This window comes from Misgurnus anguillicaudatus, chromosome 4 (assembly GCF_027580225.2).
Source record: "Misgurnus anguillicaudatus chromosome 4, ASM2758022v2, whole genome shotgun sequence".
Classification (NCBI taxonomy): Eukaryota; Metazoa; Chordata; class Actinopteri; order Cypriniformes; family Cobitidae; genus Misgurnus; species Misgurnus anguillicaudatus.
Genome location: NC_073340.2, coordinates 33,504,152 through 33,519,106, shown reverse-complemented (window position 1 = coordinate 33,519,106; position 14,955 = coordinate 33,504,152). Strand labels below are relative to the sequence as shown.

Sequence of the window (14,955 nt, the reverse complement as noted above, 5' to 3'; positions counted from 1 at the left end):
ACACATTGGGGCCTATTTTAATGATCTAAGCGCATGGTCTAAAGTGCACGGCGCAAGTGCACTTAAGGTGTGTCCGAATCAACTTTTAACAACGGGAAAAATGGTCTATGCGCCTGGCACGCAGTCTAAAAGGGTTGTTCCTATTTTCGTAATGAGTAATGGCCGTGTTTTGGGCTTGACATGGAGTATGGTTCAAACCAATAAAAATGATGATCAATCAATCAAAATAATGCACACTGATTAAACACTGGAAAAATCTAAAAGGGTTAGTAAACTATATTGCTCATGGTCAATGTTAGCTAATGCATTTACTAATGTTAACAAATACAACCTTATTGTAAAGTGTTCATATTTTTTATAAGAAAGTGTAATGTTTTATGGGGCGGTTTCCCGGACCAGGATTAGCTTAATCCAGGACTAGGCTTTAGTTTAATTAGGAAATATAACTAGTTTGAACAAACATGCCTTACTCAAAACATTACCTGTGTGCATTTTGAGGTAAAACAAAGGGCACTAATGTATTTTAAGATATGTAAGTGCAAGTTGTTTTCAGTTTGGAGAGCTCTTAAAAGTCTTTAAGTCTAGGACTAGTCTAATCCCTGTCCGGGAAACCGCCCTACTGTATTAAATAAATGGTTTCCAAACAATTGCAGTTATTTCAGTAAGGATATTATTTAAATGCATGTGCATCTTTCTCTCTGGGTGTTGTGCAGTTATGTAAACAGGTGTTTTTACACCTGTTTACATAAACAGGTGTTGTATTGATCTGCTATATTGATCAATCACCATTAAGAAATAAAACTAAACTAAACAGTTATTGTAGATTTCATTGATTTTACCAATGTATATATTATTTATGCAACAGTGGGTAGACAATAAAATCTGCCTAATTCTTAAATACAGCATTTTTTTTACATTTGAACATAATTGTTCGACGCAATATTTAACCATGCAATTATATTTAAATCTAAAATATTTTCAGGATTTTTGGGATATTTGTATCACATCTTCTGCCTTTATTTGTATTTCTTTCATGTTAAGTGGATTATGCTTTGACTTGATTTTGAATATCAGTTTAATGAGGAAAAAGAGACCAAAATAAGATGACAGGGAGAATCGGGTCACAGACAAGAAATATTTTAATTAAATATTATGTAAAATGCACTTTGTACAATAAAATGTAAAAACGTGGTCATAAAACATTGAAATAAAATTATGCATGAGCTATACATTTTCCTTACATTTAGTAAAACTGCATGACTTGGACTTAAACACAAAACCAGATTGCAGAACGGATGAAAGTGAACTCACTTCATGTAACCTTGAGCTTTTCTTACTTTCAACGTGACCTTGTCGGCTCCTTCACTCGGCCGAGCTTTGTTGAGCCATCACAAAGCAAATACATTGTACATTCATCATTTCGGCCCATCGTCGACTGCGTTTGCTTCCTGCAGCTAAAGGAAACTTGTGTGCAGATTGCCAAGAGGAAACATCCGTGATTGAATCAGGAGAAGCTGAACACTACTGAACTTTACAACATCGGGAGATTTATGGATCATCGAGAGCAAAGAAAATGACTGTCACATGTGCTGATTTTGGGACTACAACTATAAAAATCAAGTGGCGTGATTTGAGCTATGCTACGTTGTCATGGATTACTTACAAAATGACATTTACAATATAGAACATTTGAATCTCCCTTTTCAATATATGATACAAAAAACTATTTATTTGTTTTTATTCCCTTTCAATGTTCGAGGGAATCGGGTAAAATCAACGTTTAAAAAAGACAAACTGACAAAATAGTCCAAAAAGATGAGGGGTCACAATAATTATTTTTTTATTTTAGTAAAAAATGTTTGTGCTTTTTACACCATTGATCTGAATGGAATAATGAGAGTCATCGTGAAAGTTTGTCATTAAAACAGCAGAAAGGTTCCTCTCAGGAGAATCACTTGAAGCAGTTTTTTTTCTGACATATTTTAATAAACAATATGAACTGATGTATATTTCCATTCTGAATATTTTTCTTTCCTCTTTTCAGTCTTGATCCCTGTAAACACGGTCGAGTTATGTGGCAAAGTCATGGTGGCAGGTAAAAATGACTTTTTACATTCTACAAAAACAAAATTTACAACCACAATTGGATTTCCCCCCATGGGGCGGCAGGACATGCACTTTAGCTACTAATATTATTACAGTCAGGTGACACAAACAATTTATTTGACTATACAACAAACAGTTTTCTTTCAAAAAAGTACTTTTTTTAGATAACTTAAAAATTAATATAAAAATAAACAATGGATTTGACCGCTCCTTGAAATAGCAAATGAACATACAAACAAATAAAATAAACAAAAAACGCATGGAATGCGTAACGAAATGAAACGCGTAGACGATATACAATATATCGATACAAAACATTGAATGTAGGCGTTGATTCTTGGCTAAACCTTCATCGTAATATATATCGGCCATGAAAAACGACACACGTGAGATTGATCAAATAAAATGATGGAAAGCAATATACAAAATTTCAAAGATAAATACAATATTTATAATTGTTATGTTACAAAAAATTCCCTCAGTGACCGCAAGTGTTCGTGTGAAAGTGTTGCAATGTATAAGACCGTTTTACTCCTAACATCAGGAATAAAACTCTGTACTAAATATTTAAGTGATTCTGGAAAATTCAAGACAAGTGTATAAATATTTAGCTACAACTTTGGCAAAATCACAAAAGTCTACAATTGTATAACCACATACAAAACACATTAGGGAGTAAGGAGCTAGAAGGTAAAGGACAACTTTCTGGTACAAGAAACAGACTTCACAGTAGCCTAAGAATGCAATAGTATACAGTGCTAGCAAAAAGTTGAAAAACATTGCAGGTCACACTCGCTTTACAAGAAGCTTTAGCAGTGGAAATATTTTCATTTTTTCATCTTTTTTTGTCTTTTTTTAACCAACAGACAGTGGCGCTTCATTTCTGTTAGTGTGCTTGTCGAAGGCAAGAGAAGAATTTTGCCATATCAAAGTTACAACTACCTACAATAAGTTACAAAGTCCATGTTACGATTTCTTCCTTGCCTTTCCTTCGGATTTATAAATCATATATCTTATATTATTTCCAGTTTATTGGCTCTGTATATATTGGCCCCCTTTATCTTACCACAATCAAAAAAATAAAAACAATGAACAAAAAATAATTAAACAAGAAAATGAATTCACATTATGAAGATGTGCAGAGAAAGCACATCCGTGAAAGAGAAACATTCTTACACATTTTTAGTTCATCAGTGTTTCATCGAATGCCATATCCCACACATAGCAAGAACTAGACATAGCCAAGAAATGTTTATACAAAATAGGTACGTTTTCTTCTTTTTTTTCCCCCTTCGAGATGTGAAAAATGACAAGAGATTCAGTCAATAAAATTAAATAGTTCATGACGAAGCCGCTTGCATGTCAATTTGAATAAAATCTTCGAAACAAAGTGTCTTCTGAATTAGCTGCTGATGGCGAATGGCGACTTCGAGGTGAATCCTCTACGCTCTGTCCCTGTGACGCTTTACGAGGGAAGGGAGTGCAATTTACATGGGCGGGACCACCAGGCCGGACATAGCTGAAAGAAAAAAAAACAAACAACATTTTAGCACGGGAGGTCTCACGACGGGAAGACAAACAAAAACACGACAGTATGTCAGTCAATCGGATTTCACGCGATACTCGGCGCTCGGGGATGTTTGGAAAATGGAGGCTGTTGTTGCGGTCGGGGATTGATGGGGGGAGGGGGGTGGCTAAGTGATTGAGTGAAATGTGCTTCACCAACGAGACGTTCTGGAAAGCCTTCACTTTTTGAAAGAGGAGCTTTCTGACATTTTCAGGAGAAAGCATCCCGGCTCCCACATGTGTGATATTTCTCTTAGCGTTTTGTTAATGGCAAACAGTGGGCCAGACTCCCAGGAGAGAGTCCCTGCTGACAGCCGAGAAACAACACGGTCACTTCTGCTAACGTCACGTAGACCCGCGGTCTCCCTGCCTCAGCCGGCGACCAGACGCCCCTCCGCTCTGCCCAAATTGAAATCTTCGCCTCGCTCCCTCCTGCCATTACCAGAGCCGAGCGGAGGCTGAAAAACCATTTGCATTCCTCTGTCAGGCCGTGTTTTTTTCTATCTCTCCTTATCGTGACATCTAAAGCCGAGATCGGAAGGCCAGACTCCCACCTCTTTGACGTTATGGAGAGCGAACGCAGAGATTGATGTACTCGTTCAGTCCACTCATTTCCGCAATTAGGTGTCTAGTGAAGTGCCGGACTAAAAAAAGCTCTTTGGTCGCTTTCAACTTATTTGTAGGGTCACGGTCGGAGTGTTTTTAAGTTTGCCAAGGCATCTGATGTTGTGGCATTCCTCATTAATTTCTGCAAACCACATATTAATAAGCAGATACATGTAGCGGCATGAACTTTAATTTCTCAGTTCATTAGCTCTAACATTATTAATCTCGGCTGCGCACGCTACGGCTAAAACATGTTTTCAAAGCAAACAACTGGGCCTTGACGACGAGCAAATACGAGTGCACTAAACAGCCGGAGTAAGTCTTTAATTTGCTGAATGACGCTGGCCTGCTGAGACCGTAAGCTATTTCTCTTTCCTTCTTTCTTCTTATAATCACATTCAACCTAATCGCATCTTCTCTTAAGTTTCTCTCCGGCAATGTAGTTCACTGTCAGAAGCATTACGCTAACCTTAACATGTCAGCGGTTCGTTACTATTATATTTCTAGCTCATACAGTAAGTATTACGTTTGTACGATAAGTAAATGCATTCTACAGAAGCCCAGTTAGGGGGTTAAATAATGGATTAGATAACTAGTGAATCATTGCGAGGTTTTGTCTGTTAAATGTTCACTTGGACGCCCGGCCCCTCGAGAACGAAAGTCAAATCTCACGAGACACTTGGCTTCCCTTAATCATTAATGAAAGATAAATAAATCAATGAATAAAACCATACATGCACATGCATTCTACATGCCCGCATGCATAATGCGACCTTGCACTTATTCGTCCATCCGTCCGCCTATCCGGACGCGCGGGTGCATAATTGATGCAGGCGGCCACGCCGGTTAAGCGGACGGGTGGCGTCTCAGAGCGCAATAAATGCGACCCCAACAGGTGAGGCACCTGCAAGGGTTCTGAAGCAGGGATTCGGCTCTCACCTTGAAGTCCATTGCCATTTGCACTGTTGCAAGAAGGAGGTGGAGATGCTTGGGGCCTGACAACTGGAGCAAAGGCGCTTTTTTGTTTCACTGCAGAGATGACATTGGCAGGTGAGAATGAGAAAATGCCGTGTGTACTGCTACAGTTTGAAGAGAGGCTGACCGAAGAGGCTGCCATGGTAGGGCTCGACGGAACTACTGCAACAAAGCAGACATAGTCACCACTCAGAGAGAGTTCACTTCTTACAGACGAAAAGTCAGAGAGCCGGGCCTCGCCTCTTTTTCAAATCATAATCATGGGATGAAAACAAATCATGGTGAAATGATTATGGGAACAAAATTTGGCATTCGTGGAAGTCAACAAATGAGGATATTGAAAAATGGAATGTGGGATGTCCTGCCTTGGCCACTATGCTGGATAATAGGCGTTTTTATCGACTCTGACTGGAAAACATGTTTGGTTTAAGGCGGCTGTTTTTTTTTGTTTTTTTTGTTTTTTGTTCGTGGCCTGCTTGCTTGAGCTGAATTTTTTTTGTAATTCGTTTTTTTTTTTCAATTGGTCGGATTGTCTCGGTTGTTCAGCCTCCAGAGTCACCCCTCCTTTTATCCAGTAACACACATTCCCAAAAGATAACCAAAGAAACAAAATAACACAGGAGTGTGAAACAGAAAGAGAAGCACAGGTGTGGCAGAGAGAGAGAAAGCGGGGTAGGGGGGTCGTAATTACCTTGATACTTACTGCCGTAGGGAGAGTTCGCGGAGGACCCGTTCAGGAAGCCGGGCGAGCTAGGGACGCCCAGGTTAGGCATTCCCGTGTTGCCGTATCCGTTCATGCTGTTGCTGACCGTGTTGTAGTTGGACTGCTGCGGGGTGCTGCTGGGCACGTAACCGCGAGGTGACACGCTGCTCGTGTTGCGACTGTAGCCGACTTGCGGACGAAAAAATATATTTTAATTCATTTATAACCCTTTAGCTACAACGAGGTTGTATTTGTTAAACATTTTTAGCATTTATTAAATGACTCTTCTGTGCATTGAATCCACCTGCATGTACGTAGTGTGTATTCCAGTGTGATTTTTCCCTGTCCTGACCTGAGTGGAGGCAACAATAAAACAGGTGTAAACCTATTATCAGTACACTGGCTAAATGCAGTGTGTTAGATAGCGCTGCGTGTTCTGGCAGGCTGGCAGCGGAGAGATGGGGACCGGGTCAGGCACCTCCTGGGATCTCTGCTATACACAGCCAGCAAAGATAAAGCTGCAACCAGTCTGTGCCATGATTCATACCGCTATCGACTCGCTAATGTTCGCTAATCGTCTCCAGATATGACTCGTTTTTATTTCACAGCCGAATAACTCTGGGTAAATCTTTTAGATATTTTCTATCATATTTGCCTGAAAACTGCTCTGTGTGCATGGCTTAAAGATGATTTTGGGGTGTTTTTAGGAGTCAAGCTAAACATATAAATAAATATAAATATAGAAATAACAGATTTTTGCTCATGGTATCGTACCCCAGTCATTACCTTGCGAGGTCTCCGAGACGTTGACGGCGAGCTGACTGCCGAAAGAGTTGACGCCCATCATGCCGCCGTGCGATGCCGTGTTGGCGAGGGACGGGATCTGGTTGTGGTTACGTGGGACGCTGTAAAGGGCCTCTGCGATATCTGCGGCCCTCTTCAGTATGATCTCCTATCACACAGAAACACAGAGGGTTAGCGTTATATTAAGTGATTAACTGGTAGAGCTTTGCATTAGCAGCGCAAACATCATGGGTTCGATCCCAGGAAACACACATATTGATCAAATGTATGGCTTGAATAAGTCACTTTGGATAAAAGCGCATAAATGTAAACAATGCTAGCCAATAAATTGACCTACAATAATTATTCTTTACATAAAACACAACCCCATTTTTCATCTACAGTTAAACTGGTATAAATGAACAGCATGCATGCAATTGTTTTGCTGTATAGTTGTATTTCAGTCTATCCACCTCTGTGCGTGAAAATAACCTAATGGATCATTTCATCTGAATATGTATTAGACCTCTCAACCATAGCTGCACGGCTCCAGAAATGCACGTTTTGGGGTCAAGTTCAAGGTTATCCTCTTATTTAAATAAACCTGTGCCCAGCCGTGTGCATGTGTTTTGAGCGATTAACTCATCTCTTTACACCAAATGAAATTCATCCAGCTACAGCACAATAGACTGCAGCTTTGAAACATACATGGAAGTGCTGATGTAATTATAGTCGTAGTCGTGCTTTATTAGGACGTGTTTGTACCTGGTTGTTGTGTGGCATCCCGTATAGAGCTTCAACAAGGTCAGCGGCACGCTTTAGCAACACTTCCTGCAACATACAACAAGAATACAACATAAACACCCGATATATTAAACATGCACAATACGACCCGCATGCAGCGTAAAATTAAACGCTCGCAAAGCCGTTTATCTTTGGTCAAAAAGGTGAATTTGAAATTAAAAAGCATAACGTTTTTAATTATATATTATCGAATGCATTATTTTATTTCTTAGTCACATTTCATTTGACTCGGTTACACCGGTGAAGCGGTGTGTAACATAAGCTAAATGAGTCAACATAAGGACTTGTGTTTCAATGACGGCGCCTTTTGGGTATTAAACAAACAAACACCCAAACGCTGCGTTCGCCTGCTAATTCCACACGCCGTAGCTTAGAAGAACAATGAGTCATTTTCCATATCTTAATTAAACTGGCTGAGTCCTCAAAGACAACATCTCACCCCTAATTCACGGGCCAAATTTGCAGAAGAGTTCAATGCCCATTCCTCTTTCTTCAGGACAATAAAGTGAATTAGCTCGGGTTAATCTAGTTCTTTCATAATGACATTAGGAAATTTTTCAATTAACCCTCTTTCTCTGGCTGTTGTAAAGGACTTCATAAACGACTTTTCTCAAGAGCAGGCTGAGAGGCTGTGCCCTGGGACACGAACGCCCGCAACTCGCGCTTATCCCCGCTTGCACGCTTTCCCCCCACTTACAAAACAACAAGGATTAACCTGACGCTTATTTTCTCTTCAAAAAAGCTACCAAATTTCTCTAGAAATTTGCATGGGCTGCTTAATATTTTGTAAAACAGAAAAACTAAAGCTGCTTTTGCAATATGATTCGTCTAAGTTGGACACATAAGCAGGGTGATTTGAAAATATGCCCTCGTAATGGTTTTTCGTACAGTCTCCCGTCTGTTTTGCTTTTTGTCAATTTGAAAGATTTGCATACATAAATTCGTAGCGTGGTCCTTGCAAGTAGAGTCGTGGAGCGTGGAGTGCCTTACATACAGAGCGTGGAGGCTATTTCATTCCACCATGTTGGATCTTTATTTATCAAGATTAATCACGAAGACGTTTTATAAAGACGCACTCCAAACCTGAGACTAACCGGATGAGTGGTTCTTCAAACGGGCATTTACCTCTGAAATTGCAAGCTCTGTTTCATGTTGCATGCATCTAGTTTGCATACAAATAAAGAATTACACTTGTCATTCGGCAGGTAGAATCAATGAAAGGCCCAGCTGTCCCGTTCCTATTTTATCTGGGCCCTGTGCACTCTCGAAAAGCTAGATCCTCATCATCTCGCCCGTCATATCGCAAGAATCCCAATTTGAAGTCCTGCACCCGAAACCAGACCCGGGCGACACCTACTTGAACCTCTTGTCAGTATGGCGGATAGTTTAAGAAAACGACGCCCCCTCTCAGGCCTAATCTGTCATTTGCCGTGAGGTGTCTTTACTAATGAACCGGATTTAGCGCTCCGCCTTGAAGAGCGAGTCGATCTGCATGAGGAGTGCGGAGGAGGCCGTGAATGAGTTTGTTTGGCGGCCTCACGCTGAGAATATGATTAGCGGTGAACGAAAAGCATTTCCATGTAAATTTCAGAGCGCCGGCGTTAAGTGTAATTGACTCCCCTCTTTTTTTCCGCGGCGACATAACAGACTCCGGGTTTGGCCGGAAACTATTTAAGCCAAAACGATCCCTGGGCTTGTTTCGTGACGAATGCGACGACTTATCATTACAAGAGCTCATTGTTCCGAGAATCGTTTAAAGCGAGAACTTGTTATTATCACTCTTGAATATTTTGAGCGGTATATATCACCACTGTTAAAGAAGCCAAGTGAGGTGAGGAGCTTGAGGTGCTAATGTCATTATAAAAGTGTAAAGCAATTATTCTGTTAGTTCTTGCCTGGGGTGATGAATACATTGAGCGCGGGGCCAATACATGTAGCTACCTCGCAAAACCGAGAGAGAGGAGATGAATTTTAATGCATGGGTAATTGCTCGACATGAATGCATTTCTAATAATTTTCTTGTATATTAGATTGAAAGGGAAGCGGAATGGATTGCGTGTTTGCGAGCTGAAACGGGATCGCGAAGACGGAAAGCCTAATGGAAATGATAAATGCGCGAATACGGCCGACAGGTTACCACTATATGATTCGCAATAAAGATTATTTGATGGGACGTAAGTGAAAGTATAGGGCCTAATCAGATTTTCATTCCTGTGTTTGTCTCCATCTTATATGGTGACAAATGGAAGACACTGATTTCAAACAAGGACTAAAAAGACAGAGGATTTGAGGGTCCCTTTAGCAATCTCCCGTCTCATCACATGAGTGACTGCACATATTGCTTTTATACTCCTGCCGTCGTCGTATATAAATGCATTCGGTGGATGCGCCTCCCATCGGATCGAGCTGCACATTTGGATTTAAAATAATGGAGGTTCAATTTGAGCAACTAGTAGTATGAATGTGTTTTACAAAGTATGAGCATTTTGGCATCAATCAAATTAAATAAAAAAGCAAATGAAAGCTGACAGTGTATCTTTAGTATCGGTGGCATGCAGTACCGAATTAATTTGTATCAAGGGGCTTTCTTACTGATGCTGTGCATGAGCGGTCAAGTTTTAGTCAAAATGGCCATTTTGGGAAAATATATCAGTTTGCGTAAAGTAAACGAGTTTAATACTAATAATAAAACTATGTATTTTTCTTGGGAGGAAAAGTAAAGCAATGGTTAATTATTACAAAATACTTTAAAGTTACAGTACATACCATTGCAATTGTTGAATTTAACTGGTTATGACATCATCAACAACAATTTTGGCATTGATCTTAGAATGCATTTAACAGTTTGCATTATTAAAGTGACGTCCAAAGCAACACATGCACGCCATATTGGATTTCTGTCCTGCTACAATCGCCATCAAAGCATGTGCATTTGCAAAGTAAAGTGTGTGCAAGCGAAAGAAAGAAATCCAGGAATCAATATTGGGGTGTATTATCAACTCTACATTGGACTCGAGCAGGCTGAGAGAGTGTGACGCCTTTGCCTTATTGCTAGCACACTGTGTACATCCCTCCCCCAAAACCTCTTATTACGGCGGTCTGTCTCGTGCCCGTATCATCTAATGCAGCCTCTCCTCCCAGACGCTCTGCCTCTCATTGAGAATATGTGTAAGGGTCAATTGCTGCTTTGCGTGGAGCCGGCTGCGACCCGCGAGCGCAATAGAGGTGCAGACGTCTGCGGTAACTATGATGAATCACTTGGCACTTTCATTTACATGCCGCTGAACTTACATTTGGGTCCATTAGAAGCCAAAATCTAATATTTATGTTGTTTATTGAAGCCGCTAGCGTGCTGGCGCATTTTACGCGTTTGTGCACACGCACGTTTTCGTTGCAATTTTTTTTTTAGAAATGGTCAAGCAGGGTGGCATTGAAACTTTTTTGATAATGGATAGTTTAAAGCATTTACCGGAATGAGATTTCCTGTCCAGATATTGGCCTCCGCAGAGACCGAAAGCTAAGTGTAATTGAAACACATCATGTGGCGTAGGGCCGAGTCTTAGGGAATCCTAGCTTGGCGGCGGCTTTTCCAAAGAAGTTAATGATAGAGGCGGCTCCCATGCTGGGCTTTAATAGATATTTGTATGATATCTGTTATTGGGTCTCCGTGGTGGTCAGTTCGCGCCACGAACGAGGCACAAAATAATCTCTTGACGTGTTATTAAGAAAAGCCCTCAGCGCTGCGCCGCTCTCAGATGGGAAATTAGCACGTTTTCTATTAGCCACGAATCCTATCAAAGCCAAATGAGCGAGAAAAGGGACGAATCAAAGAACAGAAAGAGGTCCGATCAGCACGCTTTGTCTTTCATGTCACACATCAAAACAACAGAACTGTGATACGCGTCAACCACATGGGAACTGGATGGTTTGTGGAATTTTAGTGGGAAAAAATAAATAAATGAATCGAAAAGGCCCGGAGAGAGGGCTTGCCCATATTAACGAGTGCAAAGCTCATTTATTAACCTGCTAAGAAGAGGACTTTTAACGGAAAGCTCTGTAAACAAAAGATTAAACTGGATCTGGCTTTGGAAAATGAAAGGAAAACAAGAGCAAAATAATCACACATCTCTGCTTAGATTACAATCGCCACTGCCTACTGGGGTGGAAAAATACTTAATTGAACCATTTCAATGCGGCGAAAGTTTGCGAGAATCCAAACACGTCGGATTGAAAAGCGACGACTGGCCAAAAGAGCTTACGCGTGCTCACTCATCTGGGAGGTGAATCGTTTCCCATTTTGACATTTCTATGATAAATAGCTGTTTCTCTCTCGCACACATACGGTTACTGACCTTGGGCAACCTCTCCGGATCACCTGGATGTCTGGGAATGACCTTCTGCAGTCTCTGGAAGCCGTAGTCAATAGTCGGTTCGTTCAAAGCTGTATACACAAAAACAGGAAACGGCGTCTGTTAACACCCGCTCAGGCGATACAAATAAACAGATTTACGTTTTCATATGCGCCATCATAAATGTTATTACATTCACTCTTGAAATGTATGCACCCATCATGCATTTTATTCTAGATGGCTCTGAGCATTTGAATAAAAGGTAATAATGTGGTTTCGTGGCGGCGTATGATACTCCGTCATGTGGCGTAGCGTAGCGGAGGTGACGTTAATCTATCACCTCTGCTATTTGGAAGAACAAGAGCTATAATTGATCAGATAAATTTAAAGGTGCTACCGGATACATTATGAATGAAGGCACGGTAATACAAACACACACATGCATGCATGAAGCGATCGCGACTGTCAACTCAATGAAGTCTGCATCATTCCCAGTTCCTGAAGCACTCGCTGGATTTATGGGTAGCGGGCGATGATGACATATGTCTGGCTATTGCCTCCCTTCAGATTTATCCCTCTTTCTCACACTCTCTCCATTTTTTCTCGTCCAAAGCAAAGCAGGCCGGAGGAACACTTCATCTTACAGAGCTTTAATAATCTCTGAATGGTTGACTACAAACTGATGTAGGGCGCTATCATTTCACAGCTGTGCTGTGGCTGGCCTCGTGAAATTGCTGGCCACAAATAGTAATTAATCTTTTCTTTCACACGCACGTACCCTCCCTCTCAAATTGGAATTTTGAGTATGAAGTGCTCCGGTTATAAATCAGACAGTGTTGCTCGGTATACAAGTGTATGAATCATAATCTCAACCTGCATACGTTGTGTTTAACGGCTTTAGAGAAGCACGGATCTATTACGACCCTACTTTAGTGAAATAAACATGCAGTCACCCTTTAAACATGCATGATTATTTCTGAAGCACAAATGAAAAGCGGCACCAACATAGTGGGTAAACACTAGGGCTTGTGTTTTTATTTTTTTAAATAATCAATAATATATATATATATATATATATATATATATATATATATATATATATATATTGTAGTTGCATTTACATGTTCAAAATAAAATAAAATAAATAAATAAATAAAAAATATTTTAGTATACTAACAAAGTGTAGTACTGACTATAACATCCTGTATAGTATACTACATTATTTTTCATGTGCAATGGTAACATAAACTGTTATCCATGTTTTTTTGGCATATTTATTACCTTTTTCAAAAGCATGGTTTTACTATAGTAACCATGTTTTTTTTTATCGTGGTAAATGGTTTAGGTATTTTTGTGTGTGTGATCTTGCTGCTAGTGCAAAACTATACCAATTCAGCTACAGAAACATTACCTAAAAAAGTGGGCGGCAATTGCATACAGTAGATCAGCATAAAAATATTATCAGACATGACCGCAGAAGTCACTGCCAGAGATGCATGTGCTTTTTCTTTAAAAGATCAAACTTGTCTGCTCCTCTTACCCAGCACACAGTTTGGCACCATGTGCAACCCACAAAAAGAGGCGATGACAGCTCAGAAAGAAGAAAGATGAACATAAACGACAGCGACTTCCTGGAAATAATTGGTTGACTTTATGATGAAGTGTTACAATTACATGTAAGTGTGGTAGGGGGCGGCAACCCGATCAATTCGATCTGATCAATATCAAGTCGCGGGTTGCGTTTTGGCGTGTGTGTGTACAGTATATGTGTCATCGCATGACAGCAGTGATGCTATTTGACGTGCCATCTTGCATGGCTGGAGACAAAGTAGCGTGCAGGAATCCCAACTAAGATGCCTGCTTGTTAATAAAGCATCGATCGGACGTATTGATTTTACATGACATGGCTTTCACAAGGATGTAGCTCCCTCACGCGCACCTTCACCCATCCGACTCTTCTTCAGACACCACCCCGCCCCCAAGACACGGCTGTAGTGACAGCACTGTCGGACGGGCAGGGCAGATGTAAATGTTTGTATTACAGCACTTCATTACGGACGAATTTAAACGTACGAGGGCATCCATCATTTCTGGGTGGCTGTCCTGTCACTCCCCCCGCCATTTCTTACACCTTGGGTCTCTGATTACACAAATGGATCATGGACTTTGACACAGGGACTCCAGGATATGTATTTGCTCTGGGACATATAGTAAAAGTACAGAGCGATGTTAAATATGGGCAGATTTACAACCGCTCTGATGGCACTTTCACGCAGCACGGCCCCGAGCAGCAACATGTTGTTTTCTGGTCTGACATTGAGGCTTTGCTGATGAAGGAATGTGCACGGTTTGATAAATGTATCAGAAGAGTGGACGCTAAACGCTCTTCAGTTATTGATTTGATGCTAATGCAGTAAAAGAGGTCAGCGAGACCTTCATTAGCACAAGACAGTCGCAGTCAGACCCCAACGATTCTTCACATCAAACACACCAGGAATTATTAACTATAGCTGTGTGAAACGACAAGAGAGGATATACACTGTAAATAAAATGTCAATAAGTCATATTTTTAACATTACTTTAACCTATCAAAGTTAGTTAAGCTGTTAAATCGACTCATCACTAGATTACGAACCTATAGTCACGTAATTTTTTTTATTCTTTTTCGTGATACTGTCACGAATTTCTGCGTTTTTAATGATCGTATCACAAATTTCTGTTTATGTGTCATTGTCACGTATTGGTTACTGAACTGTTTTGTCCTATTTTCTTACCATTGTCACTTCGGTTTATAATTATTTTACATAAAATGACATCCCTACCCAAACCCAACTCTAACCCTAACGCCAGGCGACAATGGTTTAAAAATCAGAAAATATAAAAAATAAATCAGAAAAAATACTATAAACCAATACTTAAAGTGACATCCTAACGCAAACACCAAATCTAACCCTAAACCGAAGCATTAATGCTTTGAAAATAGAAAAAAGCAGTAAGTAACCAATACGTGACAATGACACATAAACAGAAATTCATGATACGATCACGAAAAAACGCGAAAAT

At 40.3% G+C, this 14,955-nt stretch overlaps 1 protein-coding gene and 1 long non-coding RNA gene across 17 annotated transcripts in view; one reads left to right on the top strand and one right to left on the bottom strand.

Moving 5' to 3' along the window:
- The window catches only part of LOC129421253 (uncharacterized), a 192,463-nt gene that overhangs the window by 120,082 nt on the left and 57,426 nt on the right, over positions 1–14,955 (top strand). Inside the window, exon 4 of the long non-coding RNA XR_012369323.1 lies at positions 2,045–2,095. This is a non-coding gene — a long non-coding RNA (uncharacterized lncRNA). The remainder of the gene's footprint in view (positions 1–2,044; positions 2,096–14,955) is intronic.
- The window catches only part of ebf3a (EBF transcription factor 3a), a 94,617-nt gene continuing 80,783 nt past the window's right edge, over positions 1,122–14,955 (bottom strand). For 3 of the 16 annotated variants that reach the window (XM_055176663.2, XM_055176664.2, XM_055176665.2), the window contains exons 11-16: positions 11,896–11,984; positions 7,505–7,570; positions 6,731–6,908; positions 5,957–6,145; positions 5,218–5,307; positions 1,122–3,625 (exon numbers count right to left, since the gene is read on the bottom strand). In XM_055176663.2, coding sequence (XP_055032638.1) covers positions 3,594–3,625; positions 5,218–5,307; positions 5,957–6,145; positions 6,731–6,908; positions 7,505–7,570; positions 11,896–11,984 — 644 coding nt within the window. In that variant the 3' untranslated portion in view covers positions 1,122–3,593. Of the gene's footprint in view, positions 3,626–5,217; positions 5,416–5,944; positions 6,146–6,730; positions 6,909–7,504; positions 7,571–11,895; positions 11,985–14,955 lie in introns of all 16 variants that reach the window. The other 13 variants (XM_055176653.2, XM_055176657.2, XM_055176658.2 and 10 more) reach the window with 8 other exon arrangements.